The 14025-nt window shown below is 41.6% G+C and overlaps 2 protein-coding genes across 7 annotated transcripts in view; both read left to right on the forward strand.

The window, feature by feature from the left end:
- PRDM10 (PR/SET domain 10) overlaps nt 1–6441 on the forward strand; it is an 86335-nt gene extending 79894 nt beyond the window's left edge. For both annotated transcript variants that reach the window (XM_029208999.1, XM_029208998.1), the window contains 2 exons: nt 800–903; nt 3504–6441. In XM_029208999.1, the coding sequence (XP_029064832.1) occupies nt 800–903; nt 3504–3701 (302 nt within the window). In that variant the 3' untranslated portion in view covers nt 3702–6441. The remainder of the gene's footprint in view (nt 1–799; nt 904–3503) is intronic.
- Nucleotides 6442–7196: 755 nt separating this feature from the next.
- Nucleotides 7197–14025, forward strand: part of NFRKB (nuclear factor related to kappaB binding protein) — a 35583-nt gene continuing 28754 nt past the window's right edge. For 3 of the 5 annotated variants that reach the window (XM_029207177.1, XM_029207181.1, XM_029207182.1), the window contains exons 1-4: nt 7197–7336; nt 8457–8542; nt 9685–9840; nt 11857–12058. In XM_029207177.1, coding sequence (XP_029063010.1) covers nt 9706–9840; nt 11857–12058 — 337 coding nt within the window. In that variant the 5' untranslated portion in view covers nt 7197–7336; nt 8457–8542; nt 9685–9705. Of the gene's footprint in view, nt 7337–8388; nt 8543–9684; nt 9841–11856; nt 12059–14025 lie in introns of all 5 variants that reach the window. The other 2 variants (XM_029207179.1, XM_029207180.1) reach the window with 2 other exon arrangements.

Consider the following 14025-nt stretch of genomic DNA (forward strand, 5'->3'; position numbering starts at 1 on the left):
AAGAGTAGCCCCCGCTCGCAGCAACTAACAAAAGCCCGTGCACAGCAACAAAGACCCAACACAGCCAAATATTAAATAAATAAATAAATAAATAAATCCATTGCAGTCATTATCCTTGTTGATGCTCAGATTATCCCATCTTTGGCTAGTGGGAACATCTTTCTGTATCTTTCCCACATGACTCTGCAGTCTTTTATAGGGTCTTACACGCTGGTATGACACCAGATTCCATGCTCACCTTGTACATTTCTGACCCAGGTTTGGAATCAGCCATTTTCCCAAGAAGTCCTGGTTCCTTTGAGTAGAGGATGTGATTTAGAGGCTGTCAACTGGGTGCTAGGGTGAACTCTGTTTTTAATTAGCTTTAATCGCACGGTAGTGAAGTAAAATTCATGTTAGACTAAGTTGTGATCGCTAGGCAATAGTGGATACATTGTGCCAGTAATCAAATGTGACTGTAAAAGATAAAAATATTGAGCTAACAGGTGAATCTTTGTAACTTCTCTCAAGGTTTTAAAATTTTTGAATATTTGTCTTTCTGGATATTCAGAAGCCACATTTGAAGGAGATGCATTGATTGTTTCCGACATTTGGTAACTCTCTACTAGCCTCATGTGATCAATTCTTAAGCAGAGGTGCTTTCGCTGTATCAAGAAATCATATCAACATAAGACTCTCAAAGCAAGCAAATCCATGGAAAGTGACTCAGTAGGGAATATGGTCACTGCTTAGGTATTTGTTTCTACAACTTGAATGAAAATCTGAGACCATTGAACTATGGTTCCTTCTTGTTTTTCAGCATCGGAGATTCAGATGATGACGCTCCCCCCGGGTCAGTTTGTGATTACAGACAGTGGCGTGGCAACTCCGGTCACCACTGGCCAAGTGAAGGCGGTGACTCCAGTAAGCTGTGCTGCTTGGAGGGTTTTCCTGTTCCCCACGCTGCACCACCCTCGCCCTCCCCCATCTTCTCCCAAACTCTTCACATCTGAGTTAGAGGCACCTCCTCTGTATTCCTATAATTTCTTGTGGTGCTGTATTATAGCACAGTTTATTTTTTTTAAAATTTTATTTCTTTTTTACTTTTTTCTTTGAAGTGTAGTTGATATACAATGGTGTGCCAATCTCAGCTATACAGCAAAGTGACTCAATTTTACGTATATATACATTCTTTTTTACATTAAAAACTTCTGTATTTTTTAAAATATTCTTTTCTGTTATGGTTTATCCCAGGAGGTTAGATATAGTTCCCTGTGCTATACAGAAGAACCTTGTTGTTTCTCCATTCTAAATGTGATAGCTTGCATCTGCTAACCCCAAACTCTCAGTCTGTCTCTCTCCCTCCCCAGCCCCCTTGGCAACCACAAGTCTGTTCTCTACGTCTGTCAGTCTGTTTCTGTTTTGTAGATAGGTTCGTTTGTGCCATATTTTAGATTCCACATGTAAGTGATATCATATGCTATTTGTCTTTCTCTTTCTGACTTACTTCACTTAGTATGATAATCTCTAGTTGCATCCATGTTGCTGCAAATGGCATTATTTCATTCTTTTTTATGGCTGAGTAGTATTCCATTGTATATATGTACCACATCTTCTCCATCCATTCCTCTGTCTATGGGCATTTAGGTTGTTTCCATGTCTTGGCTATTGTGAATAGTGCTGCTATGATCATAGGGGTAGCACAGTTTATTTTAATTATTGGTTTACTATCTTTTCCCAGTAGGCAATTAATTCCTTGAAACCTAGGTCTTTGTCTTTATCTCTTTATCTTCAGTGCTGTTGCACAGGAGGCTGGGCTATAGCAAATGCTCAATAAAGATCTATTCAATTAATAACTATAATGAACCTCCTAGATCCATATACATATATATACATGTAGATAAGCATCTTTTTAATGTGCTTCTTAGAAAGTATATGAGTCTTTGTGACTATTGGTCCTCAATGTTGATTATATCTGCTACCTCTGTTTTTATCTTCACTGGTTTCTTCTGACCTGCCAATGTTGATTATATCTGCTACCTCTGTTTTTATCTTCACTGGTTTCTTCTGGCCTGCCTCTGGAAGGCAGAGTGTGTAAATTAAGAAAAATACTCTTAAGTGACTAGGGATATTGAGATGTTCCCAGGGGAAGACTATTTCCCAAGAGGCCTCAAAGAGTAGCAGGGTAGTCTAGTGGCCTCAGAAACCGGATTTATTTACTTATTTTTCAAAGCACACTGAGAGCTCACCCATTTCTCAGCACATGAATTCACATTAACTAGACTTAGGAGAGATGTATAAATCCAGAGTAACACTATTGTCAATGGAAACAATAACTAATATAAAATGGAATAGTCTCATTGGCATGATCAGTGAAATTTTTTGCTCTTTGTGGGGACTCACTGACTCTACCTTTTTTTGGCCAGGAACCCATTTGGGAAACCGATTATATAGCCAAGGATGTTCCCTTCCATCTGCCACAGTATACATACAAATTTGATGTACAGTTTTGTTTATAGATTCTCTGAAGCCTACCTATGAACTGCCTAGGTGTCCGTGGACCCTTGGTTGAGAACCAGCTCCCTCCTGCTAGAGAAGGACCCACACAGGAAACCAAATCCTGATCAAAGAGTGGCTTGATGAGTGTGGACTCAGAACATATGGCCCTCGATAAATCAAATGGGTATTTGGCTGTGGCTTTCTCCCTGGACAGTGCTTGGAAAGGATGCTGCCAGAGTTTTCCTCTGTGACTTCTTTCTTTCTCAGCCTGTGTAGCTGACCAATTCTCCCTCTTACAGACACATTCTTTCTTTAAAAATGTTAATGTAGGGACAGAGTTAGCTGCAGGTCTATGGACATGTTTTTTTCATGATCAGAGGGAAAATGAAGAAAAGTTAAGACAACGTATGTTTTCATAAAGTTAAATTTATTCAGTGCAAAAGACTTTTATTCTAAGATTGTGTTCTTCCTATGCTTTTGAGTGTTAAAATGTCCCTCATTTGACAGTAGCATTTAAAAAATGATTTTGCTTGGCAAAATAAAATTTGGGAACATTTATTCTTACTTTAATTTTGCTGGTCTTTGAAATTCTGAAGTCTGGGAACCACTGATCCTGACTTGGGCATCATTATGCCTCTTTAAGGAGAATTTAAATATCTCTCCTTTGATCCATTTTGTGTTAATCTTAAACATTAATTGACAGATAGTCACCTTATTTTATGAATTTCTAAATTCTCAGGGACAATACCATAGCACATTTCCTTTGCCAGGTAGGTTACCATCATGATGCAAATTTCTGTCCCTGAAGTTCCTCATTGTATCATTGGGTACGACCAAGGTGCTCCCTTAAGTTACCTCTGTAGTCTACTTCTCTAAAGGAATTAGGCAAAGCATCTCCCATAGGCACCTAGTTTGGTTCCCCATGTAACATTTCTTTGCATATTCCTTCTCCCCACCGTGCCCCCATAACTCTACCCCCCACTTTAGCCCTCAGATTTCTAAAGATCTTTTTCTTCCCCCTCTAGGGTCATTATGTGCTATCAGAAAGTCAATCAGAATTGGAGGAAAAGCAAGCTTCTGCTCTCACTGGTGGAGTCCAGGTTCAGCCAACTGCACATGGTGACTTGGACCCCCAGACCACCAGCCAACAGCCCACCCAGTACATCATTACAACCACCACCAACGGGAATGGGAGCAGCGAAGTGCACATCACTAAACCTTAACTTCCATCCTTGAGCCAGAATCAAACAGTCACATCATGTCTTTTCTAATTCATATGTCTGGAACATCTGGAAGCTTCTGACACTTAGAACTCTTTTTTAAGATTTATCACTCAAGAGTTTGGAAATCACAGTTTTGACGCTTATACATACACTGGGGCTTATTTTATCAAGGTCATCTTTACCAGATGGACTCTTCAAACCCTAGGAGTTTCTGCCAAGGAATGGAGATCTTTCAGGGGAAAGTAGATTTCAAGACAGAGAAACCTTGCCTTGCTCTTGAGTTGGTTTTTTAACACATAGATAAGCCTTACTTTTCCTTTGTGGAAATATTAAGCAGTGTATTGTGTTTGTACCAAAGGTGGATAAAGGATGTGCCAAGTCCATGGCCACTGGACTTGTTGATTCCAAGCCATGGCGCCAAAGGCGAAGGTGCATTTTATGGGCGTGTATTAGGTCACAACTGCTTCATCTTGTGAGTTTGCATTCTCAGTAACTTAACAAAGGGAGCCCATTGAATATGAAAATTAAAATGATGAAGCAGAGGTTTCATCAGTGATGGTCTGAAGGAAAAACTGTTACCTAAATTTTTCTTATTGCTGATTTTTAAAAAACTTGCCCTTTTTGGAAAACCGTTGTTGGGCTATTTTGGTAGTGCTTTCCACAGACCCTGGCCCTCAGTGGACTAGGCCAGAACCTCATGTTCTGATAGATCTTACTTTATTACTCCACAACTGTGGACTCCCTGTACAAGAAAAGGATGCTTGGTGTCAAGAGAATTTAGACTCCCAGGTTACAGGTTGGCCTCCCATTCTCTGGTTGTACTTGTATGAAGAAGGAGATATTGGAGATGACAGTAGCAAGAAAAATGATTGATACTAAAACAACTATATAGAGCGTAAAAAGCACTGAGACCTTGTCCTGCCTTTCAGGATCCATTTACCACTCATAGGTAAAGGGTGAATCCTTGCTCGTACGAGGTGTACCTGCAACCCTCGCTCACAGCATGCAGTGTATTTTAGTACTTCTAATGCTGTCTTAAAATGAACATTCTTTCAGGTTGGATGGAAAGGTGGTCCTCCATATTGCTTAACACTTTCAACTTTAAATGTATTACAATTCATCTGGACCTTTTGGTAAGATGACTAACTTCACACCTAGGGGAAAAATAAAAATGTGGGGACCATTTATAATATGTTAGAGTAATTATAAGGGATCTGGAAGGAATCCGATCTTAATATTACATTGTCAGTTGGGAGAGGGAGAAAAACTGCCTCAGTGATAGCTTTTCTTATCATTGTTCCTGTTTGGAACAATGGGGAAAATATTTCCCTTCTTTTTATTGTACATTCCAGTGGTGCACATAAAACACTGCAGAAATCAGTATGTAGTTTAACAACTTTTTGTGACATACTAATACATTTTTAGAATAATTATGGCATGGTAGAATTTATCATTCCAGAACAGAAAGACCTACCTTCAGTTTCAAATGAAGTTAAATAATTTATTTTATTGACATTTCTGGGTAAAAACTGGTTCTATAAATTAAGAAGTATAGTAGCTTCTTTATGGTAAAGATACCTTTTTGAAAAGTAAACAATTCTGTGAAGTAACTTTACTAATATGTAGACTTTGCACTTTATTATTGAGACCTCATTCATTTAGTTATCCCTGACAATTTAGGCACTAAGAGAACTTGAGAGTTACTTGGTAATTGTGTAGAAAATGAAAATGGACTCTATATCTTTGGTAACAGAGGTAATGCTGATGTTTTCAATAGAAAATATTGACTCTGTGTCACAATATAGAGATTTTTGAGTCCCAAAGTCCTACAATGTGATGATTATAAATATCCTAGTGTCCAGTCTAGAGAGACTTGCTAGGTAAAAGCATATTAGACTTTCCCAAAGGTCCAGTTTAGTTTTTATAACTTAAATTTGGTCCTGTTGGTTCCTTTTTAATTTGAACCAGCAAGGTATTCCTCCCTCCCCTCAGGAATAACTCACTGATTAAAATGGAAAACTATCACTGAATGGAATGTTCATTTTATGCCAGTTATTTCAAGTTTTAAAATACACAGAAGAGAAAAAGGATTGCGGAAGGACCTCTGTTTCTTTCCCATCTAAGTTCTTTTTTTCCCCCTTTTGTTTTTGTGTCCCTATGTGGAATACGGCTCTAAAACTAATTTGTATATTATCAACCAGAGATGCAGGTGTGGCAGTCAAGCCAAACAACATTGCTTTAAGATCAGGTATTCTGTATATTTATTCTAAGGTAATGGCTTTTCAAAAGGACTTGGATTTGAAGAGATGGCAGATTATAAGCCATCTAAAGACCCAATTTGGAAAAAATGTCTGTAGCCAATGTTTATACTGTGGCCTCGCCTAAGACGCACTGGCACTGTAGACTTGGATCAGTGCAGTGTGAGCATTTTGGAGTAGGTTACATAGAGATTTTACATTTTTACTGTTTCATCTGTGCCCACATAAACAGATATTTCATCCTGTAAAATTCCTGTTATTCCGGAGAAACCTATTGTTTTGATCTTCTGGAATTGTTTTCTGATTTGGAATTATCCTTTCAAAAAATTCTTAAGATATGTAGGGCTAAAAAGCACTTCATGAGATGCTGAAGCTGACCCACAGGTTGAAAATGTTGACCCTATCCTGTTATTTAAATGTGAACATTTACTGTACATTCAGTGAGTTATAGTGTTAATAGTCTTGTGCTACTCAGCAGGTGTAAAAATTAATAAATATTTTTTTTAATAAACATCTTTCTGTTTGTATGTGTACAAGTTACAAGAGCTTCTGAGATCATTACTTTTTTTTTTTTAAATAGTACAACTTACATTGTTTTGACTCTTTGGTTCACTCTGGTGTGGTCAGAGACATAAGGTCAGGGAATTTATGGATGGTAATATGGAATGATGTTCCCCTTCCCTTTTACTTGGTGGTTTCTAATTCGAGACCCCTCCCAACAATCTAACAGGAACTAGGGGCAGGCACTCAGCCAGCTCGGGAAGAGCGATTGGCTTTATTTGGAAACCACTATTTGCCAACCAGGGAGGAACACCAGCTTGACTGACATGTTTCCATTTAGTGGAGAGAACTGAGGATGCTCTCGCACAGGCTGTGGTTCGCGTTCTCCTCAACGAAACTCGAGAAATCGCAAAATGGGAACTAATAGTGCACACAGCTGTGGTACAAAGACAGTGATGGAAAGTGCTCAGCCTAGTGCCTGGAGCAGGCTATGAGATATGCAAACGTTACCTAGTAACTAGTTAACGTTTGCATATTCACTCACTCACGGAGCTCACGCATGGGCTCCGGAGCCTCAATTCGCGGCCAGGTGACTAGCGACACCACCCTCCGGAAGCTTCTAAGCCAGGTGAGACCAACGAGAGGCCTGCAAACTGCATCCCAAGGCCCAGCCCCACGGCCTCACGCCTCTCTAGGTTAGGCCCCGCGAGCCCCGCCCCGCCCCATGCAGTTCAGGCCCCGCCCCTCAAGCCCCGCCCCTTCCGCCGCCCGAGCCCGGAGCGTGCGCGCACCGAGACGCCTTGCGGGAGCGAGCGCGTCAAGGAACCCGCGGGCCGAGAAGCGCAGCGGGTTCGGAGACCAGCGCCCGCGGCGCAGGTAAGGCCGGGCCGGGGCGGTGAAAGGGTTAAAGTGTTGCCGGGGAGCGGAGGGAGGGAGCGAGCGAGGGTCTGGGCCTTCGAGGGTCGCTGCTCCTGTGGGCACGGGACAGGGGAGCGGGCGTGTCGGGAGGCGGGTGGCCCGGGTGGGTGGGGGTTAGAGTTAGGCAAGGTGTTGGGGGAGGGGCTGTGGGCGCGGAGGTGCGGTTTAGCGGGGCGGGACCCGGGCCTCGGGCTTGTGAGAGGCCGGCTAGGGAGGGGTTTGCAGTTTGGAGCCGGCGGTTGCTCCGGAAGGAGTCTGGGGTTTGGCTTCTGAGTTGGGGAGGGTCCAGGCGGGAAGGTTATCCCAGGTGCAGAGGAAAGGCCGTTGGGAGAGGCCTTCCCGGTCTAGTAAAGATGGACCTCTTTGGTCCAGGACGCCGCAAGACTTAGAAGTCCTTGGCTTCCGGTTTTCAACCCTTTGGAAGCTGCCTGCTTTTTGTATTTTGAGATCCTCTTCAGAATAGCAGCAGGGCACAGGTTGCCACTCGAATAGATTAAATTTAGCTACACGTTCACTAATTGAAGTGAATTGAAGTGAAGCTAATTGAAGAAACTAGCTTCACTAATTGAAGTGAAGCTAATTGAAGAAACTTGTGAGCAAGTTGTGAAACAGGTGATCCTCCTGAGAGTCAGGTAAAACACTGGCTTTGCAGCTCTTACCCTCTTCCGTGCCAGTTCTGGCTATAAAGAGGACTTTATTCTGAGCATCAGGTTGCATCTACACTTCTTTTCTTTTTAAAAGTTTTGTTAAATGCAAATGCCATGTGCTTTCTTACCTGCAGTCAGTTATTTACGCACCAGGGGTGTTCAGGATGCGGTAGTTCATCGTGTGCTGAAGGGTGATGGGACACAGTTGCTTGGTGACGACGCAGCTGCTTTGAACACTAATCTTTCCACTGTACCTTTATGTAGATCTGACATCTCTTCCAGATAACTTGAAATAATTAGTGCAAACGTGCTTATTTTAGTAGTAGTATTACAAGTCTACTCTTTATCATTTGAGAGTTTCAGGATGAGAAGTCATTACGTGACTATGTGAAGTTATATAAATGCATCCATCTGGAGGTTATTCATTGCAGGATTCCAGGATTGGAAATAACAGTAGAGAGGACCGGGTCCAGCTCTCCTTCATCTTATATAGATAAGGAAATTGACAGCCTGTGAGGTAAGATTTGCCCAAAGTCACTGAGATGAGGCTAGGAGTTTGGTGTTTTATCTGTTAAATCTGTTGTGTGTGTGTTTTTTTTTTTCTCCTTTCTATTTGGTAGAAATCAGAGAGAGAGAATGGTTTTAGCAAATGTTTGTGGAGTGGTTGAATTCAGCCTCCCTGTGGCCCTGTTAACTGTGGCTTCAGCTGTGCACCTGATTCCAGCCATCAGCCTTATGAGATGCTCTCTGAAAAAGTTTTCCTATGTACTTTTCTAAAGGTAGCCAGCAGTGTTTAGTTGTTACAGGAAGGAGAAAAATAGCATTTCATCTACATGGTTATAAGTATCAGCTGGACCAACTAAAGTGGGTTGGCCGCTGACTTTGCTGGCTGTCCTGGTCAGGTGCTTGGATCCTACAGAGTTTATGCGGACTGACAAAGTCATATTAAGATGCTTGCTTTTCCTGATTTAAACTGAGAGTTTATCCAGGAGGTGTTGTATGTAGTGTTAAGAACATGGGTTTGCAGTCATGCAGACTTGAGTTTCAGTCCTACCTCTGGGGTTGGGCAAGTTGCTTATCTATTTTGATCCTAGGTTTTAGTATCTGTGGAATAGATGTAATAACCCTATCTTGCACACTTATAAGAATTAAATCAGGTGTATGAAAGGCCTGGCACTTAACAGGCCCTCATTAAATAACTTAGTGTTACTGTCTGAATTTTACTACTCTGTGGATTTTCAGTGAAATTTCTTTTGTGAAGGAACAACAGCTAAAAAAAAATAATAAATTGGAGTGAGAGATTATTGGCCTGGGAAGTCTAAATTATGGACCGTGATCTAGTTATTTAATCTTTGAGTCTCGTTGTGCTCCTGTGTAAAATGGAGGTGTAAGAAATTCTATAAATTGGGGAGTCACTGTAGAAGTATTCTGAGTAATGAGAGACCTACTGGCTAAGATCTGAAATTCAGATGAGGGTGCAGTGGTGGAAGGGAGGGAGAAGAGCTGTTTAGCTGTCGTTAGGGTGTATGGATAAGGTAGAATAGATTTGAGATTGAATATTTTCTGGGCCAGAATATTTTGTGAAAGAACGTTAGTATCAACAGATCCCTGGGACTTCTGCCTTTCTGTCTCGAGGTCTGACTGCATTTATTTGTCTAGGCTACCTGTGGAACATAAGCAATGGATTCCTTGGACCATATGCTGACGGATCCCTTGGAGCTGGGCCCGTGTGGAGATGGCCACGGCACGCGGATCATGGAGGACTGCCTCCTGGGGGGCACTAGGGTTAGTCTGCCCGAGGACCTTCTGGAGGATGTGAGTAGTGACAGCGGCACCATCTTTTTCTTTCTAGCAGTTCCTCTCAGCCTTTTCCACACTCTGCAAGTTTTCAGTCTTCTGTGCTCCCTTCTTTCTGATTTTCTACATTGCAACCAGAGTGATCTTTTTTTATTTTTAAGTTTAAGTCTTTTTAATAGTCTGATTAAGGAAGAAAGTATAAGCTACATTCTGCATGTTTAATAACATGTAACTCTATAATGACATACGCCATATTTTGACAAGATAATTTTCAGCAGTTAGCAAAAGTTTTATATTTAAGGGCAGAATTGTGTATATCTTTACATTAGAATGTTTACCCATGTTGTGAATCATGAAACAAAACGCAAACATATTATCTCTGTCCATAAGGTAACCAACTTGCTAGTCAGTTAATAGTACCTTCCCTGGGATAGCATTAATATTGTGCTTTTGACCACTTTTCACAGGCAGTCATCATGATTATTATGGTGACATTTATTTAGTGCTTATTATGTGCAAGGCACTAGGTATGCTGAAACGTGTTTATCATCTTGTTTATCTTGCCATAGTTCAAACATATGGACAGGCGTAGAGTATCATATGGCGAACATCTGTGCATCATTCAGTTTGGGGAGATAATTTCATTTAGTTATATTTGGTTCAGATTTTTCTTTCATAGTGTGTCAAAAATTGTAGATAAAATTAAAGCCACCATTTTGCCCTTATTCCCTCTCCTACCCAAAGTAACAGGTACTGAACTTGGTGTATTATCTTTCCCATTCATGTTTTCTTTGCATGCTCTTTCAAGTAAACCTCTGCATGTCATTCATTCAGCCAGCAAACGCTTGTTTTATTGAAATACCTACTTTATGCCAGAAGCTGAGCTGCCAGGAATCAAGTGGTATGCAGAAACAGGTTTGCAGGGGGAGATCTTGGCCAGGGAGCCAGAGGAGCTTTGGTGCCTGCTTGCTGAGACGCCTGGCAGGTGGCTGGTTTCTGGGTTCTCTCCTGCTTAAACCCTTCGGTGGCTCCCCATTGTCCTTAGGATAAGGTCACAAGTACTTGACATGCTTCTAGGTCCCTTGCTCCTCTCTCTGCTGTCTGCTGCTTCCCTTTCCTTCCCTGTTGTTGAGCTAGCCAGACGTTGCCTGAACTCTTTTTTTATTTTTTATTTCATTTATTTATTTTTAAAATTATTTATTTATGTGGCTGCATCGGGTCTTAGTGGTGGCACGCAAGACCTTTGTTTCAGCATGCAGGCTCTTTTGTTGTGGTGCACGGGCTCTAGAACGGGCAGGCTCAGTAGTTGCAGCACGTGGGCTTAGTTGTCTTGTAACACGTGGGATCTTAGTTCCCCGACCAGGGACTGAACTTGAGCCCCGGCAGTGAAGTCGTAACCACTGGACCATCAGGGAATTCCCAACACATCTCTCAAGTTTTTTTTTTTTTTTTTTTAAGTTTGTTTATTTGTTTATTTTATTTTTGGCTGTGTTCGGTGTTTGTTGCTGTGCGTGGGCTTTCTCTAGCTGTGGCGAGCGGGAGCTGCTCTTCCTTACGGAGTGCGGGCTTCTCATTGCGGTGGCTTCTCTTGTTGTGGAGCACGGGCTCTAGGCACGCGGGCTCAGTAGTTGTGGCTTGCAGGCTCTAGAGTGCAGGCTCAGTAGTTGTGGCGTGCGGGCTTAGTTGCTTCGCAACATGTGGGATCTTCCCGGGCCAGGGCTCGAACCCGTGTCCCCTGCATTGGCAGGCGGATTCCTAAGCACTGTGCCACCAGGGAGGCCCTGACCTCTCAAGTTTTGAGAATTGAGTAAAGATCAGAGGAATTTTAGTTTGTTTAAAAAATGTAAAAACTTGGATGAGGTGATTTTTGCACAACTTTGTGATTGTACTTAATGCCACTGAACCATACACTCAAAAATGGACAAAATGGTAGATTTTATGTTATGCATGTGTTATCCACTTATGCACAAAAAACTTAAAAACTTCATTTTTTTTCCTGCTGACTTTTCCTCCTGCTTTTCCTGACTCTCCCAGCCTGAGATCTTCTTTGACGTAGTCAGCTTCTCAACGTGGCAGGAAGTACTGAGCGCCTCGCAGCGCGAGCACCTCCAGCAGTTCCTGCCCCGCTTTCCTGAGGACTGTACTGAGCAGCAGGGTGAGCTCATCCTCGCCCTGTTCCGTGGGGAGAACTTCCGCTTCGGAAACCCTCTGCACATCGCCCAGAAGCTTTTCCGAGGTGTGTAGCTCAGCGTTCTTGTTTTGAGAGGACTGGAGGGTGGGAACACACCCACTTCTGTGCGTACTCCTTTCTTCGTTTTATTCTATTTTTATGTATAGACACTGACTCCAAGTACTTTCATGCAACACTTTGCTGCCTAGGCCATTCTTTTTTTTTTTTTAATAAAAATTTTTAACTTACATAGGAAACATATAAATCATAATTGTAATGCTCATTGATGTGTTATATGAACTCAGCTGTGTAACCACCACCCAGATCGAGAAGTAAAACATTATTAGCATCTTAGAGGCACCCTTTATGACTAGTCTTCAAAAATTATTAAAAACAGTTTACCATTTGGTTTATCACATGGATGTATGTGTGTGTGACGCACATACACATATTTTTCCCTGCAGAAAACCTGACACTTTACCACCAAGCACCTCAGCGTGTATGTATCTCTTAGCAAAGACATCCTTCCACATAATCACAGTCTTAAATTCACCCCCAAGGAACTTTACATTGAACAAGTAATAGCCTAGAATATCCCATATTCAGATTTTCTCAGTTGTTCCCAATGTCAGTTGGCCTTTATTTATTTATTTATTTTTAACATCTTTATTGGGGTATAATTGCTTTACAATGGTGTGTTACTTTCTGCTTTATGACGAAGTGAATCAGTTATACATATACATATGTTCCCATATCTCTTCCCTCTTGCATCTCCCTCCTTCCCACCTTCCCTATCCCACCCCTCCAGGTGGTCACAAAGCACCAAGCTGATCTCCCTGTGCTATGCGGCTGCTTCCCACTAGCTATCTACCTTACGTTTGGTAGTGTATATATGTCCATGCCTCTCTCGCTTTGTCACAGCTCACCGTTCCCCCTCCCCATATCCTCAAGTCCGTTCTCTAGTAGGTCTGTGTCTTTATTCCTGTCTTACCCCTGGGTTCTTGATGACATTTTTTTTCCCTTAGATTCCATATATATGTGTTAGCATACGGTATTTGTCTTTCTCTTTCTGACTTACTTCACTCTGTATGACAGACTCTAGGTCTATCCACCTCATTACAAATAGCTCAATTTCGTTTCTTTTTATGGCTGAGTAATATTCCATTGTATGTATGTGCCACATCTTCATCCATTCATCTGATGATGGGCACTTAGGTTGTTTCCATCTCCTGGCTATTGTAAATAGAGCTGCAATGAACATTTTGGTCCATGACTCTTTTTGAATTATGGTTTTCTCAGGGTATATGCCCAGTAGTGGGATTGCTGGGTCGTATGGTAGTTCTCTTTGTAGTTTTTTAAGGAACCTCCATACTGTTCTCCATAGTGGCTGTACCAATTCACATTCCCACCAGCAGTGCAAGAGTATTCCCTTTTTTCCACACCCTCTCCAGCATTTATTGTTTGTAGATTTTTTGATGATGGCCGTTCTGACTGGTGTGAGGTGATATCTCATTGTAGTTTTGATTTGCACTTCTCTAATGATTAGTGGTGTTGAGCATCCTTTCATGTGTTTCTTGGCAGTCTGTAGATCTTCTTTGGAGAAGTGTCTGTTTAGGTCTCTGCCTATTATTGGATTGGGTTGTTTGTTTTTTTGATATTGAGCTGCATGAGCTGCTTGTAAATTTTGGAGATTAATCCTTTGTCAGTTGCTTCATTTGCAAATATTTCTCCCATTCCGAGGGCTGTCTTTTCCTCTTATTTATGGTTTCCTTTGCTGTGCAAAGGCTTTTAAGTTTCATTGGGTCCCATTTGTTTATTTTTGTTTTTGTTTCCATTTCTCTAGGAGGTGGGTCAAAAAGGATCTTGCTGTGATTTATGTCATAGAGTGTCCTGCCTATGTTTTCCTCTAAGAGTTTGATAGTGTCTGGCCTTACATTTAGGTCTTTAATCCATTTTGAGCTCATTTTTGTGTATGGTGTTAGGGAGTGTTCTAATTTCATACTTTTACATATAGCTGTCCAGTTTTCCCAGCA

The sequence above is a fragment of the Monodon monoceros genome, unplaced genomic scaffold (assembly GCF_005190385.1).
Source record: "Monodon monoceros isolate NGI ecotype Baffin Bay Population unplaced genomic scaffold, NGI_Narwhal_1 Super_Scaffold_7, whole genome shotgun sequence".
Classification (NCBI taxonomy): Eukaryota; Metazoa; Chordata; class Mammalia; order Artiodactyla; family Monodontidae; genus Monodon; species Monodon monoceros.